Here is a 26,112-nt window from a genome sequence, read left to right as displayed (position 1 = left end):
AAACTGGCCTTCCCAATGTCCAATACCCACCAAATTTGCAGGGGACATAGTCCTCACTGTCCTCTGAAGATCCCCCAAGTTTCAGAGAGATTGCACCCCAGGAAAGGCATGATCCACGGGTCTCCCCATTGGCTGTCATTTTCTCTTCACAATGGCAAAAACAGGACTCTCTGCTGGAAGTACTTTGAAGGGTTAAAGCCAGAAGGAGTTCAGACAGAGTTCAGTCCCTCCCTGCCTCCGGTTGCCAAGGGGATTGATTGCACCAGGCGCCAGACTGTCTGGCTTGCTTAGCGGCTGGGCTGCCAAAGGCAACGAACAAGGCTTTTAACCACCACCTGTTCATTTAGGATGGGGCCTTACGAACAGCTTGCTCGCGAACAGCAGATTGGGCTGTTAGTGGGTTTTGTCTGTTTGTAATGCTGTTCGTGCCCATGTCTAGTTCTAAGTAAAAGGGCTTACATAGGTATAATTTTGTTTAGCATTAAAATGGCATTGAGCTTTCTTACCTGGATGAAAGTTTTTTTGTCTGTTCGGTTTCCTGTCTTCAAGGACTGTAACTGCAAAGCCGTATTGTGTAAGGATGTGTTGATATAAGTGAAGGTCTTGTTTACTGCTGGAAGATGTGACGTAAAGTATCACTTTTTTTGCCTGATTTCTGAAGTGCTTAGAAATGGCGTCCTCAATCTAAAAGAGAAAAAACAAGATTATATTCCCGAGTAGTGTTAAGGAAATGCTATGGATCACTAGATATTATTACTTGTAAAATGTGTCCATATATTTGTCCAAAGTAGTTGACCATTTTTTAAAACAATTTTGCTATGGACCAACACCTTTGTCTATTTTGGAAATTCCAGATTTTAGCCACTAGAGAGAACTAGAGAAAAGATCCTGGGATCTTCAACTAGAGAAAAGATCCTGGGAAATTTCACTAGGTCATACCACTGCAATTTGGCTTACATTCACTCTTTACTCAACTAAAATTAATCTCCAGTATTGTTAACATCCCAAACACAATTTATTTCAGATCCAGTCCAATGACCATAATGCACAGATCAAGCATTACAAATTTTACAACAAAAGCAAAATACCATCTTGCATGCATTCATTTAACCCATTTTAGTTGCACCCTGACTGCAAGTTTTAAAGCTCTGCAAATCTGCATTCATATACCCAATTATATTGTTTATTGAAATGCCTTTGAAATTGACTACTGACTCACACTATGTAATCCACCCTGAGTCTCAGTGAGAAAGGTGGACTATAAATAATGCAAATAAATAAATAAATAAATACAATTTTGCCTCTGATAATATCACTGTATTGTTAAGGATATAAAAGGGATTGTTACATTTTCCCTTTGCTTGCTTTTACTGGACCTGTACTGATTTGGCAACGCGTTCCATCCAAGAGACATTTGATCAACTATTGCTGGTTCTGTTTTCAATTAGATAGCTTCCAAGTTTTGTTTCTTAGTCCCAAATACTTTGGGCATACCTGATTCCAGCCAGTCAGAACCTCTGCACAGTGAAACCCGTAAAGCATTCTCCACAGGATGCATAGAAACCTTAAGATTATGGCCTCAAAGGTTTTTTTATAACAACCAACTTGATGAAAAGTTCTAGAGATCTGAAAAGTTCTAAAAGATCTAGAAATGTTGTGCACAATTCATACATTAGGGGAGATTGTGCTAAGCACAATTCTTGCTGTATAGGCAATTGTTATGTTGTGTTAATAGAGCAAACCATGAATGTTCTTGCTTTGGTACATGCAAACGGAAACCCTAATTTATCAGGGTATGTGCTCATGCATACTGAAGCAGGAACATACGCATGTTGTTGTATTCAGACAAAATAGCAATCATATCACATGTACAGAGAGGATTAATCTTTTCCATAATAGTAGAACTCAAGAGTATCCAATGAAGCTGATGGACAGTAGATTCAGAACAGACTAAAGGAAATACTTCTTTACACAAAAATTAAGACATGAAATTAACTGCCAGAGGATGTGGTGATAGCCACAGGCACAGACAGCTTTAAAAAGGGATTAGACAGAGTCATGGAGGAGAGGTGCATCAGTGGCTACTAGCCATGGCGACTAAGGTACACCTCTGAATACTACTGCCAGGAGGTAACTTCAAGGGACGGCCTCAAGCTCTATGTCCTGTTTTTGGCCCTTCGTAGCAACTGGTTGACCACTGTGTGAGACAAGATACTGGTTGCCAGCTCCAGGTTGGGAAATTCCTGGAGATTTATGGTGTGGAGCCTGGAGAGAGTGGGGTTTGGGGAGGGGCTGGAGATCAGCAGGATATAATGTCATAGAGTCCACCCTCCAAAGCAGCCATTCTCTCCAGAGAAACTGATATCTACAGCCACCACCTGGAGGCTGGCAACTCTATGGACCTGTTGTTTGTTTGTTTGTTTGTTTGTTTACATCATTTATAGTCCACCTTTCTCACTGAGACTCAAGGCGGATTACACAGTATGAGGTTAATACAATCAGTATCAAGTAAGTACATTTCAATACAATACCATAAGGTAAACCTATACAAGTTTAAAGACATAGCATTAGCAAGGATCCAAGACATAGTAGAGATACTGAAGCAAAACATAATCAATTCTAGGACTAACAATCAACAGCATGGAGTGATGGTTGTACACAGGAGTACATATTTAAAGCAGCAGATAATATATAAGGCAAAAATGGTGATGAAGTTGCCCACAATAATCATAAACCAACTTTTGTTTTAATAAAAAGTATCCCATGGCTTTTGTTTTTGGATTTCACCATTTAAATCATTATCAAAAGTGTTTTGATGATACGAAAAATAATTAAAACTTACACTAGGACAGAAACATAATATAATACAAAAACATAATACTTCTTCTGGAAATTATCCATAAGGGATTATCCATATCGATGAAAAGGGGGAAACTTGAAAAAGTACAAGGTGGATAGACAAACTTCACATTTGCTAAATGTATGGCTAGAATGCTTATAGGAAGGATTATGTAAACAAGCTGTCCTGGGTCTTCCAGTGGGTGTCAGCTAAAAGCAGAAAGGCAGATGTTTCAATGTAAACAAATGCCATTCAAAGTGCTTCCAGTTGTTGATGAGTCTGGTAGCGAGCTATAAAGTGACTCCCACCGCAGTCTTTCCCCCAGTCACAGGAAGTAGCCTTATGTTACACTTGGCTCAAGTGTAAGATTCTTTGCAGGAGGGACACACATAGCTGTGTTAGCTCTTTGATGAACAGCTAATGCCTCTCTGGTCTTAATATATAAAATATGCATCTTTCCCTGGCTTGAATTGATACTAGTGACACCTGTTAAAATATTCACTTCGTGTTCTATTGGATATATTGAACAAACATATACGGCAAGAGGATTTGAAATATTCCAGCAGTCAAGCACAAGAATAGGAGTAAATAGGAAGCGATCGTCTCACAGGAGTTGTATTACACAGGACTGTAATTCAACCTCTCCTATCGTTGTTGTGTATTTATAGAGGGAGAGGAAGTGCTAGTTTACCTCAGAATACCTCTTCTTTCTGTATCCCCCCTCTGTCCTTTTTTATCCGGTATCCTCTTCTCCACTCTCCCCTTCCTACTTCTATTTCGCTTAATTAATTGTCAGGGTTACCAGAACTTCCTTTAATCTCCTCTTTTTCAATGGATTTACTACCAGCGGGGGGACGAACTGGATGAGAGTCCCTTCAAAACCTTGCCTTCAGTAGATGATTGGCCAGCAATGTGGACATTTTGTTTTTGTTTTCTTTTGCTTCATTTATACCCCTCCTAAAGCAGTTTAAATCAGTCTTATCTCCTCCATTTTTTCCTCACATCAAACTATGTGAGGTAGATTAGGCTGAGAGTTTGGGACTGGCCCAAGGGCACCGAGTAAACTTCCTTGGCAGAGCAGGGAATTGAAACTGGGCTGTCCAGATCCTAGTGCTTAGCTCTAGTCACTACACCACGCTGCTGTTCCTGACATGGGCCAGTGATGGGAGTGGTCCATGGTGGCCACTGCTAGTCATTCGACAGGTCATGTGGTACTGATCCTGCTGATTGGCTTCTTTTGCCCCCTCAAACAATATGTGTATTGTGGACATGGGCTCAGTGACCGAGTCCTAATTCTGGACACACATCCCTGACCATGGTGCTTATCTTCCTTTTATGTGCTCTCAAGATGCAATTGACTTATGATGACCCCAGCAAAGGGCTGTCAAGGCAAGTGTGAAGCAGAGGTGGCCTGCCAGTGCCTGCAGAGTCTTCCTTGGTGATTGCCCATGCAAGTACTGACCCTGCTTAGCTTCTGAGATCTGACAAGATTAGGCTATATACCATGCTGCCTTCCTTATATTTTAGCTTACAGACTGCTCTACGATCCTCATGCATCCTCATTGCAGTCTATGGTGAATTTGCAGTCCCTCCCAGCATCAAGGAGCGCAGAGAGGCACACCCAAGGCAAACAAGGATACAGACAACTAGCTGGGGTTAAAAAGGCCAAAACTCTATTGGTTCACAGCTTACAAAGTATTAGTGTAGCATGGGGCATGGATCCAAGCATCAGCTGAACCTCCTGCCAGCCAACGATCTCCTCTCTCCCTCAGCCCACCTGCTGAGTGGGGGACCATGGGGTGACAGTTAGTGGGATGCCACATAGGCGCACACCTCTGTGTGGATTCCCTGCCACCTAGGCGTGAGGTTGCCCCAACAGCCCTCAAGCTGGGCATGCACTGCCATGCCTCACTCCCAAGATCCTGTAAGGGGATCCTCAAGTGGGGAAACTGGGCTCACAGGCCAACCACATCATGCAGATGTGGCGATGGGGCAGACCCACACTGCCTGCATTTTGCTCTCTTCTGTAGAGATCAGGGGGGTAGACCAGGGATATGGATCTCCCCATAGTCCTCAGGATTCCCTGCTTCCCCCTCCAAGGAGAACTCACCTGTGGTTCCCCCATTTTCTGAGTCCACATGAGGCCTGTGGGCTTTCTTTTGAGTTTGCTGGCACTGTCTCCTAGCAGGCCTGGAAGACTCTCTGCTTGCCCTGAGCCAAGGCACTCTGAGGTGCGGCCCCCTGGATGCCCCAGAACCTGGCATGGAAGAGATTATTCTGGATATTGAACTGACCATTGTAACTTATCTCTTTCACGTATGGAACAGTATGTATCTAAGAAAAAACATGTTTTGCAAATATAAAAATTAAGCAACTTGTCGGGCCTCCTTCCCTTGTTCAGCCAATCTCTCTCTCAGACTAGGGTCTACGATAACCCTGTGGGGCAAATTAGGCTGAGAGAAAATGACTGACCCAAGAGTTTCCATGGTAGAGTACGGATTCAAAGCTAAGTCTCTCAGAGCCTAGTCTGATACTCTCACCGTTAACCCATGCTTCACCTCGCCCCCAAAGCCAATTACAGTTCTTCGTTGAAGTTTCTCCGAATCTACCATGTGTTTGCCTGTCTCTTCAGACCTCTTCAGTGTCTCCCACATAGCAACTCCTATCAGTTCTGGCAGGAAAATGTTTTATTTCTCCTCTGTGATTTTTGGGACACACCAAACATCTGCACATAAACAGTGTTTATCAAGAGATTAAATGAACATGTTTGTAATGTAAATCTCCTTCCAATGTTGCTCGAAATGTTTTACATTTTTTGTCAGATAGAAAAAAGCAAAATCATTACTATATAAATGTTCATATGCCTGAGGCAGAATTTTATGAGCTGAAAAGCTGCTGTCCATCACCACTGAAAGTCCAATAGCCTTTTTATTTTGGGGTTAACAAAAAAAATGAGGATAGAATAAATACTTTCTAATAAAATGACATATCTGGAACATGTCCAATCCAAGCAGATATTTTCCATCATGGACAAAGATAATGGTTAAAAATAGCTCCAAAAATGTCACAAACCAGTTGGAAAACAGCAAAATACAGCATCCTGCCTTTCGTTTCTAAAGCATCCAGACAGAAAACTTCTTCCAGTTTTTGAAAAGTGGGGCACCCCCCAACTCACTAGAGGTCCAGTTTGCAGTTCTGGGGTCTGGGGTAGGACAATAAAGCCAGACGGAGGTCCCCTCTTTTGCCAGGACTACGCTGCTGCAGCACTCAGGGTCCCTGTAGGGGATGCTACTGCCCACAACACTGGGCCTTGGCAGCATGTGGGGAAAATGCCTGGGTCAGACTCCATGCTGGACCCAGCCACCCAATCCTGGAGAGCTGGCCAAAGGCAGGGTAGTAGAGAAGTCCCTGTTAAGGTCTCTTCAGGACCTCCTTGCTCCTTTTTGGAGCATGAAGGGTAGCACAGTCACTGTGCCAATACTGCAATGGCTGTAATCAATAAATTTGTGGCCAATTTCCCTCCAGCATGGTGTGAGTGCTGCTTGTACTCTGTGGACTCCTGCCTCACCTCACTGCCCCTGGGGTGACATTTCCTTATTTCTTCCCCAAATATTGTATAAATGCAAGTGAAGTGAAATCTTTGATCAGCCACATGTTTTACAGTCCACCAAACTTAAATAAGGTTCAGTCGAGCTACTGGGCAGCCATGTTTTCTATACTTAGAAGGCAATCCTAAATAGATCCCATTTTATTTTATGGGGCTTACTTCCAAGGAAAGTGTTCGCAGGATTGAAGCCATACTAACACAACACGTGTTTTGACAAGGCAACAAAGAATTTGGCTTCTTCAGGGCAACATTCTTTTCCTTTGAAGTTCAAGGACTCTTGGCTCTCAGAATTGGGTTAAATACCCACATCTCTTACAGCATCCAAGACTAAATTAAACATATTGCTAAGTATATGGTTAGCAGGATCTGGTGAACGGAGTGGTGGGATTTCGTCTGGGAATAGTACCCGAGCATGAGAAGGAAGAGTACTTTTTTGTGGTAGTTCCCCACTACCCTTTCTCAAAATTCCAAAAATGACCACCAGCTCGACAAAATTGAGCCCCCCTGCTGTAGGCAATCTACTTTGGAGGTATTGAAATACCTAGGCCAACAACTTACAGTATCTCCCTCCCACTTCTTTTCAGTTTTATTTCAAATGAATTTTACCTGTGTTTTAATTATGAAGGCTTTCAAACTTTTAATACATTCTTCCTCCTGTGAACTACTTCTGCTAAACCTTAAACCACACTACACATAAAATGTCACCATCGCCATGCATGCTGTTCTAATTATTGGAGTGTGTCAGAATTTCCAGTGTTTTGGAACAATGTTCCAATTTATGTACAGGTTTGCCAATCTTGCTTTTTCAAGCTCTTTATTTTCCAGCTATAAAAGTTTACCTCAGGCTGAGACTTGGCATGAAAGGACTCAATATCAACAGATGAAAAGAGTCTGTTCAAATAATTTACCCTCTTGCTCTTTCCATATTCCTTTACCTAAACTGTGGGAGGATGGTTTCAGCTTTATTTGCTATATTTCAAGAGCAATTTTCAAACTAATATTCATACAGAATATTTATCTTGCTAGAAATGCTAAACAAACAATTGCACAGGTTTGTTATAAATTCAAAGTTATAGATATCACTGTAGATAGAGTTGCCAACTCTGCATTGGAAAATTCTGGATTATTTAGGAGTGGAGCTAGGGAAGGGCATGGTTTGGAGAGGGGGGGCATCAGCAGGGTATATTAGACAGTCCTCCCTCCAAAGCAGCCATTTTCTCTTGGTGAACTGATCTCTGTCATATGGATACCAGTTACAATAACTCCAGGAGATCTCCAGGACCCACAAGGAGGTTGGCAACTCTACAGCATACACACATGCACATAAAATAACTTCTTGCATTTCTGAGACAAAACGCTTGCTTATTTAGAAAATAGGATGTTATTGCAAGAAGATTGGAATGGGATCCACATGTTGGATACTTCGTTATGGTAGTTACTCACTTCCTATATTTTCCTGCCTGGACAGGAAATTTTTACACCAGTGCAATATTCAAGGACATGTTGATTTTAGAGGTGACGTGACCATATAGGTGAAGTAGGCAGTTGCCTAGGGCTCCAGGTTTTTCCTATTCCCTCACAGCAGTATTATGACTAGAGATGGGCACGAACCAGAAAAAACACAGAACCATGTGGCTCGCGGTTTGTCAAATTTCACGAACCATGAACTTTCACAAACCTGCCCTGGTTCGTGAACCAGTTTGTTTAGTTCGCAAAAACGTCACAGCCGGGTCAGAAAATCATCACTTCCAGGTCAGCAGAAGTTCACTTCTGGGTCAGTGGAAGGTCTGCCGGAAGTCCATCCCCTGTTACCTAGGAAACTGATTGATTGGCACCAGGCTGTCTGCAGTGACGAACCAAAACTTGAACCAAAACTCGAACCAAACGAACCAGCCTAAAAGTTCGCGGCAGTTCATCAGAAATGGGATCTGATGAACTGTGGTTCACGAAGCACGAACCGGCCTGGTTCATGCTTAATTTTGGTTCGTATTCTGGTTTGTGCCCATCTCTAATTATGACACATCACTTAAAAAGAGTGCTTGGGAAGTATACAGCTGCTATGTCCCTCAGCAATTTCTCACTTCAGATAGCAATTCATCTGCCTTTCTTCTCACCTATTTCATTTCAAGGGGTTCAGGAGGATTCCTCTTTCATTGTTCACTTGTAAAAAGTTTCCCATTCCACTTCCCCAGTGGAGCTCAGAGAAGAGAAAACCTCTCAAATACTTATTCTACTACTATTGTTATGGATGCTGAGGCAGCAGAGAGAAAGGATATATAGCAAGCCATCCACAGCTGGGACAACTACACTAGGAAACAAAATTCTCACCTTGTCCTAGTCATCCATCATGCACTCTCCAAATCATAGAGCACAAAAATTTATGCTGTACTGATCAAGCGGGAAATCTGATATGTTTTCATATAATAATGTAAAAAGTCTCATCCCTGTACAGAAGTCCCCAGATTGTTGTTTATTGACAACATTTATACCCCACTTTTATCCCCAATGAGGACTCAAAGTGGTTTACAACATTCTCTCCTTCTCTATTTTATCCTCAAGACAACCCTGTAAGGAAAGTTAGGCCGAGAGTGCATGACTGGCCCATGGTCACCCAGCAAGATTTCATGGCAGAGCGGGGATTTGAACCGGTTTGTCCTAAACCGACACATTCTGTCTTCTTGTATACAGATAAAAATTCTTGCAGCATGGGCTATGCTGGTCACTCTTTGCCCTGAAAATGGGCATGTCTTTTCTTCTCATGATGCACCTTACCATAATTTGGTGTATTTTAACAGATTTAGCACCTGATAATTTTGTTGAACGTGGTTTATGAGAATTGTACCAATTTGGCATTTTTGTGTTGATTAGATTTCTTAATTATCCTCATCTCAACTTTTCACAGAGTCAGAATTTAAACACATGGATAGGAAATGTAATGGCATAGGAAAGGAATAACCACTGGTCTGGGGGCATTTCTTTGTAGAGGGGACTTTCTCAGAGCTGGGCAGCTCAGGGCGGTAGCTGCTTGGGTGGAACTTCACCCAGTCTTCTCTTGGGCATTCCCATTCAGTATGTTGGTATCACCACCACTCTGGCCCCAGATAACTGAAATTGATCTGCCATGTTGCTTGATAAAATTGTGGCCTTTAATTCCGAGATCTGATGTCTGCCTCTTTCTTTAGATTATTGCAGGAAGTCTCAGCTTCTGAGTGATTTCCAAGCACAGCCTAAGGTACACCTCCTGTAGTCTACCATCTACATATCTCTGCTGATTGCACCTGATAAATGGAGAGCATTAACCAAGTGACTATCTTTGTACAACTACAACTGCAGGGACATGAACAGAACATCATCATGAATACATCTCTTGAATATGGTACACGGCAGGTTTTAGAGCAATGAACAGCTTTTCCATAACAGATTGTAAATACATCCAGTAAGGTATCATGTGGAATGACAAGGTTTAGTTTATACTCTGGATCTGTTTCAATACAGTACTTTGGAAATTTACTTTAGGTCCTTGGGCTAAACTAACCTACTAAAGATTTAGTTGATTAATTAATAGGAAGCAATAACTAATAGACAGGGCTTTTTTCTGGGAAAAGAGGTGGTGGAACTCAGTGGGTTGCCCTCAGAGAAAATGGTCACATGGCTGGTGGCCCCGCCCCCTGATCTCCAGACAGAGGGGAGTTGAGATTGCCCTCTGCGCTGCTTGGTGGCGTGGAGGGCAATCTAAACTCCCCTCTGTCTGGAGATCAGGGGGCGGGACCACCAGCCATGTGACCATTTTCAAGAGGTTCCGGAACTCCGTTCCCCCGCGTTCCCCCTGAAAAAAAGCCCTGCTAATAGAGAGGAAAAACAAATACTAATAAAGATTAAAAACAAAGAAACTGTTACAGATGGTCTAACTCTGAGTTGTAACTTTTGCTTACTCAGTGTTCAGTCCTCCCACATTTCCTTCATGAAGTCAAAAAGGCACTATTTTCCAAAGGTTTTTGAGACATTTTCTAAACAAACTTGAATTATTCATGAATCAGGCTGCATCCATACATCACTGCATATTATTGTCTTTATTCATTTAAAACATTTGTATACCACCTTCCCACCCAACTCAGTGTACCCAAGGTGGCAAACAATCAAAACAATGTTAAATGTGTACATTACATGGCATAATTTATATTGTGCACATTACATGTAACAATATTACATTACTCTTGCATTATAGCAATAATTCATAAATGGATTTCCTTGTGTGTTCAAGACAATCCAGGAGATGAAGGATTGTTACAGCACTACAATAAAGAAATAGCTAACAGTGGTTGGATGCAGTTTTAAAAAGTGTGTTATCATAACTCAAGAAAATTAGTTTATTAGTAGACGGTTCGGCTGTGAAACCTGAAGGATTTTTGCTTTCCCTTCTGTGTTGATCTTAGAGCCAAGCTATAAGTGACGCTTGACACAGGTTGGACACTTGTCAGCTTCCCTCAAGTTTTGATGGGAAATGTAGGTGTCCTGGTCTTGCAGCTTGGCTCTCCGACTGCAGTCCAATGGACTTTTCAACTGTCACTTGTCCAACATTCCGCCAAGCTGCCTACATTTCCCATCAAAACTTGAGGGAAGCTGACAAGTGTCCAACCTGTGTCAGGCATCACTTGTAGCTTGGCTCTAAGTGTGTGGGGGGCACAACTGAAGAATTAAAGGAATGAACTAGATGGCCTCTCAGCTCTGTGCCCACCTCTCATAATTCAATGGATGGAGGACCTTACAACTCTATATTCAAACATAAGGCATATAGACAACAACTGTGGATGGACTTATTTTTAGATATCTGGAAACCTTTTATGGATACTTATGTGTAGATTTCTTAAGTATTGTTGTCATATGTTTATTTCTATTATGCATGAGGCTTGTTTTAATTTACTTCTTCCCCCTTCTTTCCAAACAAAACAATTTTTTTAGATTAACTGTAACTGACTTCAGTCACAAATAATTGTGAGTAAAATGTCATGTGTATTTTCATGTTTCTAAACAAGTCATTTATTTGGTACATTTTTATCCCACCCTTCCTCAAAGGTGCTCAGGGCAGAATACATTGTTCTCTTCTCCTTCATTTCATCCTCACAACAGCCATGCGAGGTAGACAGGGATGGTCTTAGTTATTCAGGGCCCTCAGCAAAAGTCCAGGAGGGCGCCAGAACCACTGCCACCTCACAGTCAGTGAAATCTAGCTTCCTGAGCCCCAGAGGGGGCAGGAGCAAGGGGGAGCAGGAGATTCTTCTTCTTCCCCCCCTACTTTGGCCTGGGGTAGCTGTCCCTGTTGCCCAGTGGCTAAGACCACCCGTGGAGGTACGCTACGCTGAGATAAAATGTCCCCACCTTCACGGTAGCATTGGGATTTGAACGCTCTTCTCCCATATCCTAGTCCGACACATTAAACACTACACAACATCTCGATAATCCTCATCCCATTCATGTTATTTTAAATCCTGCAACTATTAACCACATAAAATCATAGTTCTAAACAGAACACATGCCACTGTTCATCGAAAAACAGATGGCAGTTTTCTCCATTTAAAAAAATTAAAAACATATTCGCAGGAAAAAAACGCTTTGTCTTTTCATTTAATTTTCTTTTAATGCGAGACATTTTGCTGGCCTCTGGTGCTCTTTTTCACTTACATAACTTCAAAGGGTTTTCTGTTTAAACATGAAATTGGCTTAGGAACTCACTCACAGGGCACATAATTACTGTTCTATTGGCCAAAAACAAGAGTAACTTTTTATTTTAAAAAAAGGCCGAATCTTTCAAAGCTATAGAAAGAACGGGGAGCTTGCTCTTTAAAATGTTGGCATACAAAGCTGCTTCAGTGATTCTGCCCCCTCTATGTCTGACTTTGATTAGGAACATAATCCATAAAGGCAAAGCATGCTGAAGTAGAACACCCTGAAGCCAGGCTAGTCTCCCTGGAGTCACTCGACCCACCCACATTTTCAGGAATGATAATTCAACTCACTGGTGAATCGGCTTAACAACCTCCAGGTGGTGGCAGGAGATCTCTCAAAATTACAACTGATCTCCAGGTGACAGAGATCAGTTCCCCTGGAAAAAATGGCTGCTTTGACCACAAGCTGATTGATACTAAAGAAAGAAGTGTTGTAGGCGAAAAAACTATAATGGATTAACAATATGCTTATTATGCTTTTTACTGGTTTTTTTTTACTTTGCTGGTCGATATGTTGGAGCTTTGTAGTTATGTTTTTGTTATGTTTTACTTTCCCTCTTTTCTCTATCTTTCAATAATAATAATAATAATAATAATAATAATAATAATAATAAAAGAAAAAATGGCTGCTTTGGACAGTGGACTATATGGGATTATGAGCTCCTGCATCTCCCCAAAATGAACTCTCCCCAAACTCCATCCCCCAAATCTCCAGGTATTTCCCTCCCTGGAGCTGGCAACCCTATGAATCAGAATTGATGGGGAGTAAGTTTGCATTTGAAAAAGTGGGAAGAGACACTTACCCTAAAATCAACAGAAGAATGTTTTGAACTTGGATTTTAACTATTGGTTACATGTAGCAGTATGTAAACTCTGAACTCACAGATAACTGGAAGAAAAAAGAAAAACCATATGGGAGTGCTTCATGTGAGTGAGACCATTACTGAAGAATGGTAGAGTAGACCTTCCTTGCTGACTGTACACCACTTTGGGAACGGCAAGGGAATGTTTGGTACTCAGGTTAAGTGGATCGGGGCTGCTAGGAACATCAAAGAGTTGTTATGGGCTCTCTGATGAATTGTTGTTGCACACCACTGTAGACCAAGTTTGCTAAAGGCCACCAAGCCCAAAAAGAGAACCTTTCTTGTAAATGCAGCTTCATTATTTAGAACACTACAAATTAGCTGCTGCCAGCCATGATCCCAATGCTGTATTTAACTTTTCAATACACTTTATTGTTTCCAAAACAAACCTTTTCTATGTGTGCTATGATATGGGCTTCCCACACAGTTGTATGCCAAACCCCAACTTTTTTGTGGGTCTGGTTTATTTTATGTTTATATTTGGAGGCTTCCTGCATTGCTAGAAAGAAGCTAATTTCCTGCTTCACTTTTTTTTCCCCTGACAGTTTTTTTTAATTGTTGGCTTTTACTTCACTAGTAGTTTTGTTCAGGAAGGAGTGGGCTCTCATCTGAAATGACTGGAATGTTACTCTGTTTCTCATTGTTTGCTGTCTAAATATACAGCAGGCCACTAAACCACCAAGATATGCTTTGATTGTTGACATATGGTGCCACATCAGGGCCAGCTGAAGGACTCGTGTGGTCAGACAACTGTACCTTGAGGCAGGAAGTGGATAGTGCTAAAATTCAAAAGTCCTTTTCGTAATTATTGTACATCTTTGCCCAAAGGAAGAGACCCGTTGTGGTTCATTATTTATGCCTTCTTTCAGGTAGATCAAGTGACCAAGGTTGTAGAAATTCTGTCCACTCAGGGCCATAATTAACTGATGGCCGGGCCCCTAAGCTTTCAGGTGTTTCGGACCCGCTCCAGCACTTCAGTCTTTCACCTCACTACATCTGACAGCCTGACTCCGGTATGGCAGGTACTAGACTGCAGTATAGAGCCCTACATCCATTTTGAGGGTCTTCTGAAGAAGTCTATTAACAATTTTTAAAATATTTTTACTGCGCGAGTAGAACTCCTCAGGAAAGCATATAATTGTTCAATATTATAATATTTTGACATGAATAAAATTATTATTTATTAAAATATATAATTTATGGATAATTGTTTTAATATAAGAGACAATTTGTTTCACTTCAATAAGTAAGCAGTTAATTATCTTATTAATAGAAGTTATATAAGAGAATCAATTAACTGTAATATATGTGGGGGTGTGCCTCAGCAAAAAAAATGGATGGGCCCCTAGTCCCTGCGGGGCCCCTAGGCTTCTGCCTAGTCAGCTTTATGAATAATACGGCCCTGTCTCTACTTTTCATGGAACTGAGCTCTACTGCTAGAAGTTCAGCTTCCTTCATAAAATAGATACAAATCAGTAGAAATGAGTAATTTTAACCGGTGGTTTCCTCATGTTGAACAACCTGCCACTCTTTTGACGCCAAGCCTCCACAATGAGGGGGTTTCAGTTCAAATTTAACTAAAAAATGATACTGAAACAAGATGCTCTGAGTTTAGTTGACCAGTATTATACTGATTGGGTCAGTCCAGGTTAACCACAAACTATGCAGATGGATGTGGGAGTAGCTTACCACTTGCCTACTGAAATGGAGTCCCACATTATATCACAAGGGTAGGCATGAAAGTTGGAGTCACACCATGTCATACAGATACCTGTACTGGGTCCTTTTCACCTCATACATACTAGTGCAAACAAAGGGAAGAGACCACAGGCAATTAGCTTATTCACTTGGAGCATTTCTACCACAGCAGAGTTGCCAATTCTGGCTTGAGAAATTTGTGGACGTTTTGAGAGCACAGAGCTGGGGAGGAAGTTCAGTGGAGTGACATGCCATAGATTTAGGGATGCCAACCTCCAGGTGATGCCTGGAGATTTTTCAGAATTACAACTGGTCTTAAGATGACAGAGATCAGTTCCTTTTGGGAAGATGGCTGCTTTTGATGTTAATAGCATTATATTCTCTGTGGGATTTCCCCTTACCATGCCCCAACCTCACCAGGCTCCACCTCCAAGTCTGCAGGAATGTCCCAACCTGGAAGCTGCCACTTCTTCCAGGAGAACTGATCTCTGTAGTCTGGAGCTTAGTTGTAAATCCAGGAGAACTCCAGGGTGTTCTTGGGGGTTGGTAACCCAGAGAGTGACAGCTCCCTACAGAACTGGCTAATAGGACATCAGCGTGCTCTAAAGTTACTGAAACTGCAGCTGGGGATCTCTTCCATTCCTTTTTCTGCATCTACAGACAAATGGAATGCAAAAACTCTTTTCCAATATGGTGATTGACCTGCCAAATCTTCAGCTCCTACTCACGAGGAGATGAACAGATGTCCTTATTTCAGAAGGCCTGCATGCTGTTTGTGCATTCCCAGGACATATGTCCACTAAAGGCAAGATTTTGTTTTACCCTTCAGCAGAATTATACCTTTTTAAGTTCACTGAAGTCTATGCTTACTCTGCTTAAGATTCCACTGCAGAACCTGTAAAAAAGAGCATGCACATTCTATTTGGTCAGACTAGTCTGTGTCCTTTACAGTGACTATCTTCAGCTATTGTTATTAGGAAGCCAGCAGCGATCTGAATTTCCAACTTATTTGAAATTATATCTAGAGTGCAGAGCCCTGTTGAGGTGCCCCATAATTAGGGATGTCAGGGAATGCTTTATTTATAGTAATGACATGGTTTTGCTTGTAATAAGAGAGTTGGCCTGGAGGACATTTAATTTAAATAGCCATCCACATGTTTTATAGAGCATTCTTTTCCTGGGGACTTAATAAAATCTAATGCCGTTAGGTCCATGCTAATCACAAATGCCATAATAAAAATAGTTAGTACAGACACACCAAGCTATGGTTAATAAACAACTGTCAAACGAATGACCAGGGTTTGAAATATTTGAGCCAAATGAGTGTGGCACAGTTGGAAAGCAGGCAACTCAAGGACAAACTGAGGTTTCTAGCACATATCTTACACATGCTGTGTTTGTTTATGTTTTCTTGTTGCAATTTTCAGGTATGTCCTGCAAAGAATAAAAAAATTGAGGTCTTGATAAGTTGAAAAGGAAAGTGCAGAATTTTAAAAAAGCACTTTTCTTCTATTGGAACCACTGGGATTTAAGAGTGCTTAACTTTGTATGAAATATTCTTTTCTTGTTCTTTTTAAAATGAGGCCTTTTTCAACAGCTTCCCAGATTATTGCATAATGAACTAGAAAATGGTCATTTCTTTTAAATATTGTAAATATCACTGGATACTCATTGGGCTCAAACGATGGCACTGATTAACCTTCAAGTGATTTTAATGAAACCCATAAAACCTGAAAGGATTTTTTTAAAAAAGAGCTTTAATGCCAAAAATAAACAGCATTGAAGGGAAATCCTAAGTGGGCCTACTCAAAAGTAAGTCCTAGATTATCGTCTGGGCCTTCCTCCCAGCAAAGTGCCTTTAGGACTACAGCTTTATGGTGCAAGAACAGAAAGTTGAGGACAAACATATGTTCCTTTCTAAAGGTTGGTGATAGAGCATGCCCTCAAGTCATGGCTGTCTTATGGCAACCCCCTGGTGGGGTTTTCATGGCAAGAGACTAACAGAGGTGGTTTGCCATTGCCTGCCTCTGCAACCCTGGCTTTCGTTGGAGGTCTCCCATCCAATTACTCGAGTCTGTCGAGCATATGTTCTTTAGCTGTCCATTTTATGGGGAGGTTTGTCTTAGATTTATTGCCCCATTACTTGATATGATCCCTGGTCATATATAACCACCAATAAAGCAAGGCTTCATTGGTTTTTATCTGATAAAAATGTTATGATTACCTGTCAAATTGCTACATTCTGTGTACTAATTCTTAAACTACGGGATTTGCATCTTAAAAGTTTGTAAAAATCATTTCTTTTTCTTTTTAATTGTATTTTCTCTTTGATTAATTTGTATGCTTGTCTTAGGACTGTAATAAACATAAACAAGCAAACATCCAATTACTAACCAAGGCAGACCCTGCTTAGTTTCTGAGATCTGATGAGATCAGGCTCACCTGAGCTATCCAGATCAAGGCATTTTAAAGGTTGAGATCCTTAAAATAACATTTCTATAGATGTGTGAATCAATGAATACCTGGGTTTTCCAAGCAGGATAGTCAAGCTTTGATCACCACACATATATTCAGACTACTTTGACATATACGTATGAAGCTGCCTTCAACTGAATCAGACCCTGGTTGCTCCATCAAGGCCAATATTGACTACTCAGACGGGCAATGGCTCTCCAGGGTTTCCGGTAGAAGTCTTTCAGATCATCTACTATCTGTTCCTTTTAACTAGAGATTCTGGGGACTGAACCTGAGACCTTCTCCATTCCTTACCACTGAGCCATGCCCCCTCCTGTGGTTTTCATATCCAGGATGCCCATTGAATCACAACGAGGTCACTCTACACTCTTACCGTACCCCCTTTCATCCCTACTTTTCCTTGGTTGGTCAGCAGCAATGAAATCTCACACTTCTGTGGTTTATGCAATCCAGATTACTAAAGCCCATTCAAAGTGAATGTGGGTGATCCTCTCGGGAGACTTGTGTCCTTACCCTCCACAGCTGTGCTACAACTCAGGGTAGTCAGCTCCAACTTAACTCTGACAGGCAGCATGGTGTAGTAATCAAGAGTGCTAGACTAGGATCTGGGAGACCCATATTCAAAACCCCACTCTGCCATGGAGGAAGCTTGCTGGGTGACCTTGGGCCAGTCACACACACAACTCAGCCAACCTACCTCATAAGGCTGATGTGAGGATGAAATGGAAGAGAGGAGAATAATGTAAGCTACTTTGGGTCCCCATTGGAGAGAAAGGTGGAGTATAAATGAAGTAAACAAGTCAATAAAGCCATAGTGAGCAGGCCAGAAGACACCGAGATCAAATGGTCTGGAGTAAGTGCAATGGTTTTAGAAAGTAACCCATCAGGAAGAAAGAAAAGTATATTTAGTTCCTGGATGCCTGCATCTAATTTTTAGGCACCTGGAAATCCTGGGTCCAGATTTTTTATAGAGGGCGGGAGGAGGGGGAGAGAGCGAGAGTGAAAGCGAGAGCCAGTGCTGCCAGGGTTCCCAGTCACAGGGTAGTCAGCAAATCTCTCCATCAATGTGTTGTCTGTTCAGACCCATGAAAAGAAGGATGTGATTTAAGGACAGGGCCAGTGGGATGTTCACCCACTATGTATTTACTGGGTTGTCGGCGAATCCTCTGGCCAGCAAACTTTCCCCATGATTTTATAATATGGAAAAACCCTTGGAAAACGTGTGGAGAGTGCCCAATAAAGTCTCAGGGAAATTATTATTTTAAAACACTTCCAGAAGCCAGAGGTTGGGCCTTTTACAGTGCAATCCTGTGCAGAATTGCTTCAATCTGAGCCCACTGAAATCAATGGGCTTACACTAGAGGAACTCTGCATAGGACTGCAGTGTTAACCGCCAAACAGTTACTTCGGTGACTGCTGTCGTTACTTACCTCCTTCATACTATTAAATAATTGACCCATATCTCTGCAGTCTTCCCATCACCCTTTTACTTGTTGAAATATTCCAATATTCTCTTTTTCTTGTGGAAATTTTAGAAAGAGAATTACAACAAATTTACAGGATGTGATAGTGTGGGTGTTTTGTTTTTTTAATCGCATCAGTTTGGAGTTCTCATGACACAACTTGCAGCAACATCGCTATAAAGAGTTACAGTAATGGAACAGTTTGGAACCACTTCTATTTCTCTCCCCCCACCACTTCCTCTTCCCTCCAGCGCCGTGTCAGACTCCAGGAAGCTATCACTTTAGAAACCCTCATCTAGACAATTTTAACTTGGCCAAAGAACATATGCTTAAAAAGTTTTAAAATTATTCACTATTCTTGCCTCACTGATGCACACAAGACAGATCCGTGTCAGTGCACATGGAGGTTATTTTTAGCCAGACATGCTGCTCCAGTTTACCAGTCAAGAGTCTCATTTTAGATTTGTAAGTTCTCTTACCTCCTTCTGTACTTGTAGGTTGCTTGAAGGAAGGACACAATAAACTTGCCTTGTAGGAACCTCCTCGCTTACCCTCTGCTGCACCTCCTGTGTTGGTAAAACATCACTGTCAACTGCTGGAAGGTATCTTCTTGCTCTTAATGGCGTCAGGGTCTGATAGAAAAGATAGGCAGCCAGCACCAGCACCAGAAGGAATGGACGGAGTCGGTAGTACCTCCGGCAAGGCAGAGTTTGCCTGCAAGCCATGGCCACTTCACAGTTCTAATTTTGCCCCACATTACTGTAAAAGTCCCCGTGGTTCCTTTTTATCAGCACGAAATCAAGGGACACACTTGTGTTTCCCCACTGACACGTCAAGTTCTCTCCATCATTTCTGGGCCTGGATTTTCCCATGGCACGGGGTAGCACAAAGTCTTCAGTCCTCAGAGCAGAATAACAAATAGTCCCTTAAGAAATAGTGCCAGACCTATACCAAAGGGGAAGAGGGAAAATGAAAGAAGCAATGCTGAGCTGGAGAAGCCTTACACTTTGGACAAAAGGTGGAAATAGTAAAAGGATAGTAAAAGAAGCTCCAGTGGTTGAATAGCAGTCAAGAAAACGATAAAAATGTGCCTTGTACAGTTTAAGATCACCGAAGTTTTTCTAGCACTTGATTTGTTATTCTTGTTTTTCGTCCCCTTGCACTTCCAATCCCCGTTTCTTTTACTGTTACTTTCATCCCGGATCTCTTAAATGGCCTTTTTCCTGTCAGCGAACACACACTGCCTTCTCTGAATGAGTTTGTCTGGACTTTAAGAAGCAGAAAGGCTCGTTTTCTCTCAGTTGGTTTTCCCAGCTTACCCGTTCAAAGTGATGTTTATGTACTCTGTTCTTATCCCTGTCAGACGTTTTCCATTCTCCCCAACGAGTTGCTGATTAAAACCACTCGGAACAATCCAGCCTTCTAACTCCCTCTCATCTCGCACACAGGCACACGGCACTCCGTCTGAACTCTGTTGGACCACAGACATATAAATAAAAAGCAGGACTGCCCTGAGGGGTGGGGTTAAGTTTACCAAGTTCTGGAAAAGGCACACACTCACACTCACTGGAAACTGCAGGAGCAGTGCTAGATCACAGAAACAACGTACTTTCCCCTCATATGTTCTGGCTACATAAGCAAAGTTCAAAAATGGGAATAGGATACAGAAAACTCAGCATTAAGTATAACCAGAACTCATAAAGAAGTTTTAGGGAACAAAATGTCGCTGTGCAAGCAAAAGTACTATGATAATTCTGGTGACAGTCCAGTTAACTAAATACTCGTGTGATTTCAAAACATCAGCCCATAAAGGAGGTTGCCTGGTGCATCTCTGCATGATGTACAGTGCAATCTTAAGCAATGTTACACTTTTGGAAGCACACTGACTTCAGTTGACTTAGAAGGTTATAACTTAAATGCTTAGGATTGACTAGTTTCAAGAGTATCTTTCAGGTGAGACTGATCTCATCAGATCTTGGAAACAAAGCAGAGTTGTCCCTAGTTAGTACTTGCATGGGATATCACCAAGGAAAATTTGGGTTGCTATGCAGAAGCAGGCAATGGCAAACCACCTCTGTTAGCCTCTTGCCTTGAAAACTCCAGCAGGGATCGCCATTAAGTCGGCTGCAACTTGATGGCGCTTTATACACACAACAGGGGCACTTACTTCAGTCCTTCTGGTGTCTGCTGTACTACAGACAGGTCCTAGGACAGACCTGATGGTGTTGTCCGGGGTCTGAGTCCCAGCCCCCAGACTTGCCAGGAGGGAACAGTGGGAGGCAACCAGGAGGCAGCAGCCCTGCCACCCCAGCCAGCAACCAGGTCTAGAACCTGCCTACTCCAGGGGGAAGGAGTGAAAGGCCAAAGCCTCAGAGGGCTGGAGGAAGCAGGGAGAGACCAGACAGTCCCACCCTCCAGGGGGAGGAGAGGGGGCTAAGCAGGCCAGAGGAAAAGGGCCAAGGCAGGGGGAATAGGGACCCAGCAGCAGCCCAAACAGAGCCCTTACCAGCCAAGGAGGAGAAGCAGCCACTACAGCCCAGAGCCACACCCTGGCCAGAGGACAGTAGCCTGGCTCAGGAGTTGCTAGGAGCCAAGCCCCTCCAGGTGGAGCTGCCACAGGCATTCTGGGGAGGAGATGGGTAGCCCCGCCCAGCATCAATGAGCAGGCAGCCCAGAAGCTGGCCAGGGCAATTCCTCACGAGCAAGGCCAGGGAAGCTCAGCAGCACAGAAGCCGGCTGGGGCAGCTCCTCGCGAGCAAGGCCAGGCAAGCTCAGCAGTTCAAAGGCCTACTGGGGCAGCTCCTCGTGAGCAAGGCCGAGGAGACCTCAGCTGGGGATGGCTCACATTCAACCCCACCCTGCCAGCAAGGCAAGGAAACCTAGAAGGGATTAGTGGTAGGAGGGAAACACCTGAGGGGAGGCACAGCTGGGCCAAGTCAGGAGAGGGAATAAGCCTGGAAGGAGGGCGGGGCGGAGAAAGGAAACCCTATAAAGGGTGGCTAGGAAGAGCTCTGAGGTGGTGAGTGAGGAGTGATGGCGTGGCGTGGCGTGGCGTGGCGTGGCGTGGCGTGGCGTGGCGTGGCGTGGCGTGGCGTGGCGTGGCGTGGCGTGGCGTGGCGTGGCGTGGCGTGGCGTGGCGTGGCGTGGCGTGGCGTGGCGTGGCGTGGCGTGGCGTGGCGTGAGAGCAGAGCAGAGCAGAGCAGAGCAGAGCAGAGCAGAGCGAGAGTGGAGGCTTGGAGGAGAGTTCTGGGAGGATGCGATGATGGAGGACGCAGGGGGTGAGCAGGCCAGCGAGTGGACTGAGAGGGAGTCTGGGTGATGTATACCGCCCCTCCTTCCACAGAGCAGGGTCCTGCAGCATCCCTGGCGCCCCTCTGATGTCAGGGCTGGCCCAGCCAGCGTCCCGCCCAGTGGCAGCAGCGACAAGCCCTGACAGGTGTAATTAGGTAAGCCTAGATGCTGTAGTTAATGGTCTTAACCACTCCCTCTGCATTTAAGGCAATCTGCATTTTAGGCACTATAGTTCTCAGAATGCACAGAAGGAAATGGGGAAATAAAGATGGAAGTGAGTGGTCTACTCTCCTTTATCTCTATGTACAGTCTACATACAAAGCTCTTTCTGGCCTTGGTCCAGCATACTGATAGGACTGCCTCTTCTCTTATGTTCCCCCATGGCAGCTTCACTCATCTGAACAGGGTCTTGTGCAGGTGACACCCTGCACATGGGCTAAATCAACAGCTGCCCATATATGTGCATTCTTTGTGGTGGCCCCCACCCTATGGAACAGTCTGCCTGAGGATGTTAGGAGACCCCCCCCCCCAGCTTTTTGCAAATGATGCAAAATCGAGTTATTCAAGAGGGATTTTTTTTACTCAGATAGGAGGGCTGTACTGTGGGGAAGTGGTCTGAAATTTGCATTTATATACCCCTATAGTATTGCTTATTGAAATGTCCCTGATATTGTCTTTACTAATCTCATACTCTCTAATCCATCTTGAGTCTCAGTGAGAAAAGCAGACTATAAATGACATAATAATTTGCTGCCCTCTTTTGAGTTAGGGGGCTGGGAGTCTGGGCTTCAGCCTCAAATATCAGTCCTAATAGCACCATTGAGATATTTTTTATCGCCCCCTTTGTACACCACTGCACACACAACCATTTATCCAAAGAGATGTACATAGACTATAGCACTGTCCCATGAGGAATCATACCCTTGCCTGCAATGCAAATAGGATCAATTCGGAGACGGAAGAGGTCCGAAAGAGCCACATATGGAAAACCACAACAAAACATTTCGTTCTCGTTAACTGTTATGCTGAGAGCACTGAAATAACATTAGGCATGACGTATGATTTTGACAGGCCCAAAATCAAAATGGGATTCTTCTTGTCTGCATTTTCTATGTTTTAAGATCGTTTTTCACTGATGCTGATGGTAAAAGCTAGTGAGTGCTGGTAACTCCCATACAGTCAAACTGTAGAGCTCTCTCCACATCTTATCCCATCCTTTGTGCTTTTAATATCTAAAGTCATCAAACTGGGATGGCTTTGATACCAGGACTGACAAAAACATGCGCTATTATACTTTGTAAAGATGTTGTGAAACAGCTTAAGTGCACAAGGTGCTAGTCTACAAGTCAAATCTCATCTCAATCACAAGTGGTCATAGGCAAGACACTCTTCCCTTAGCTTCAGAGCTCTCCCATCTACAATTCTTTGTGGAAACCCAGGCAGGGGCCCCTTTACCTTATCGTTTTATGGACTGAGCCCAGCCTACCTAGTTAAATGAGACCTCAGAGTTTCATTTAAACTGTTACTTGTACTAGGTTCTCAGTATTTCATCTCTTACTAGGATTAAGTTAAAGAAAATTAATATGGATGTCAACTTTAGGACAGAAAACTTTAGGAGACAAGACTTGGAACAGTGCACTTGGTAACCTTCTACAGGCAAACTTAACAAAATTTTTCACATAAAAAAACAAATTCCAACTATACATATTAATTCCCCACAGTGTCTTACCCCCATATGATAAATACATGAATTTCTAGCAAATTCAGGCCGATCCAGGCATTCCTTGCTTTACAGGTTTTCCAAAAAGGAGCATGCTTTGGTTAAAAAAACCCATACATGCTGGGCAGTGCAGCACCGCTTTTGCTTTACAGCAATAAAACTGAACTGCCTGACTTGTCATTTATGTGCTCATGAATACTCAGCATGTTGTGGGCAATCTCTTCTTGCCAATGGTTTGTGGCCATTTTTTATTAATGGAATTGTTATCCACAGGTACTGTTCATGGTTTATCACTCGTGTAATTGTTTAATATAGCTGTTCACACACACAGTAAATCAAGATGTTAACAGCACTGTAAACAATTGTACAAGCAAGATGTAGGGCCTTGGGTTTCTGTTCTCTCCTTTGTAGCAGACCCTGGGACATCAATGCAGCCAAAACTGCCAACAGTAACCTCTGGCAGCTATAACAGGAACTTCACTCACATAATGCGCTGGCTGATGTTAATCTTTCACTGGACTGCTAGAAAGGAATGCTGTACTTCATATACAACTTCAACAATAATTATTAATTTAACCAAAAATTGGAACTCTAGTCTTAGACTGAATAAAAACTCAGGTACTTAGATATGTAATATTTTAGAGTACTGGCACTGCTATATCAACATGCAACAATCCCATTGATGTGTCAGATGCTTTGTATTACTATTATTATTTTTAAAGCACAGATGTTTAAAAAATGTTGCTGCTCTCCATCCCCAGGGATTACAGACAGGCTGGAAAAGCCACATCTTAACACTATAGAAAACTCTAGTTTATAATACCTTAAAGCACAGGAACAGTGCCCTCTTAAGCATAGTTGCACATTTCTAAGGCCACTTAAGTCAATGGGTGTAGACAGGTATAATTCTTTTTAAAGCGTCACAGGGTTTAAGTTTCTGCAGCAGCAGACACTGGATCACAGCTTCCCCTACTACCAGATAAACTTTAGGTCAATCTTAAGCATGCTTATTTGTGTGTAGTGGTTGCTTGTATACTTATGCAAAAACCATGAGTAATAGTATATGTATTTTTTGTACACTGAGATTATATAGAAAAATGTCACATATGGAATGTACATAGGGACACATAAACATGTGTAGCTGCCTTTACTGACTCAGACCCTTAGTCTATCATGGCCAGTAGTGTCTACTCAGATTGGCATTGGCTCCCTACAGTCTTGGGTAGAGGTCTGACGCATCACCTGTTAACTGATCTGAACTGAACACATGAACCTGCCTTCTATTAACTCACACCGTTCTTCTAGGAAGGTCAATATAGTTTTCTTAGACTGGCAGTGGCTCTTCAGGGACTCAGGTAACTAATCAGGTCTTTCACATCACCTACTACCTGATCCTTTCACCTGGAGATCAAACCCAAGACCTTCTGCATGCCAAGCAGATGCTCTACTACTAAACCACAGTCCATCTCATATGATGACAGCTTTCCCCCCGTTTTAATTCATTCTATCAGAAAACAAGACTTTACTTTTATTTTTCAAAATCCTAGACTGCTTTTCCCACCAGCCATCAAGGTGGTCATGTCCTATGCCTAAGCACATTACATGGAAGTAAATCTTGATTTCAACCTACTTCCATATAAGAGCCTTGGGGTTACTAAGTGATTTTTCTTATTATGGATAATATTAGTAATTATCTAGCCATCGAAGTTATCCCATAAAAATGTCCTTTTAAAGACTTCTTTTAAAGAAATTTCTTCCAAGCAAAGTGGGAGGAGGGACATCGCCAATGGAGATATCCACAACTGGACAAGCATTTTCATCTCCCACCTTCTCCTCTGCAACTGCAGAAGGGAAGGAGGATTCCACTCTGGGCTTCCATCACAGTGAGGCTGCACTGCTGCTGCTATTTGTTTTTATGGCTTTGATTCCATGTTTTGAAACTTTGGCTGTTCTTTGAATGCTGGGAGTTAATTCATTTTACAGGTGGTTTTATTTCATTATTCATAGTTGCATTATACGCACCCAATTCAAAAATCCCGTTAGATTCGGCTGAGAAACGGTGACGACACAGTGACTCTCGCCAATTTCTGACCTTATATAAACCAGTATGCTTGATGTGCGGCTTCTTTCTTGCTAAACTGCAACCACTTGAGCAGACCGTGGAAGTACTCCACATGCAGAAACATCATTCTACATTTGTATGGTCCCTTCTGGACCTGATTGTGCTTGACATTTGAAAGACATGATATACTATTCAAACTATTAATTCTGCTATCAGCCAATCGTGATGGTATAATTAGCATTACCTTTAAATATGCTGTAATAAGGTTTCCTTTCAATTCCTAATACACTATTTACTTTCACAATACAGCTCATTTGGCAAACAGGCCTTGAGCAATGCCATACTCAAAGCAACAATAAATAATCTTTAAA

The 26,112-nt window shown here is 42.5% G+C and overlaps 1 protein-coding gene across 1 annotated transcript in view; it reads right to left on the bottom strand.

The window, feature by feature from the left end:
* Nucleotides 1-20,100, bottom strand: part of CPED1 (cadherin like and PC-esterase domain containing 1) — a 144,260-nt gene extending 124,160 nt beyond the window's left edge. The window contains exons 1-3 of the mRNA XM_054989143.1: nucleotides 19,988-20,100; nucleotides 19,148-19,613; nucleotides 507-684 (exon numbers count right to left, since the gene is read on the bottom strand). Of these exons, the coding sequence (XP_054845118.1) occupies nucleotides 507-684; nucleotides 19,148-19,393 (424 nt within the window). The 5' untranslated portion in view covers nucleotides 19,394-19,613; nucleotides 19,988-20,100. The remainder of the gene's footprint in view (nucleotides 1-506; nucleotides 685-19,147; nucleotides 19,614-19,987) is intronic.
* Nucleotides 20,101-26,112: the final 6,012 nt, after the last annotated feature.

This window comes from Eublepharis macularius, chromosome 9 (genome assembly GCF_028583425.1).
Source record: "Eublepharis macularius isolate TG4126 chromosome 9, MPM_Emac_v1.0, whole genome shotgun sequence".
Taxonomy (NCBI): domain Eukaryota; kingdom Metazoa; phylum Chordata; class Lepidosauria; order Squamata; family Eublepharidae; genus Eublepharis; species Eublepharis macularius.
Note: the sequence above shows the minus strand (reverse complement) of the source record. Positions and strands in the feature narration are given on the sequence as shown.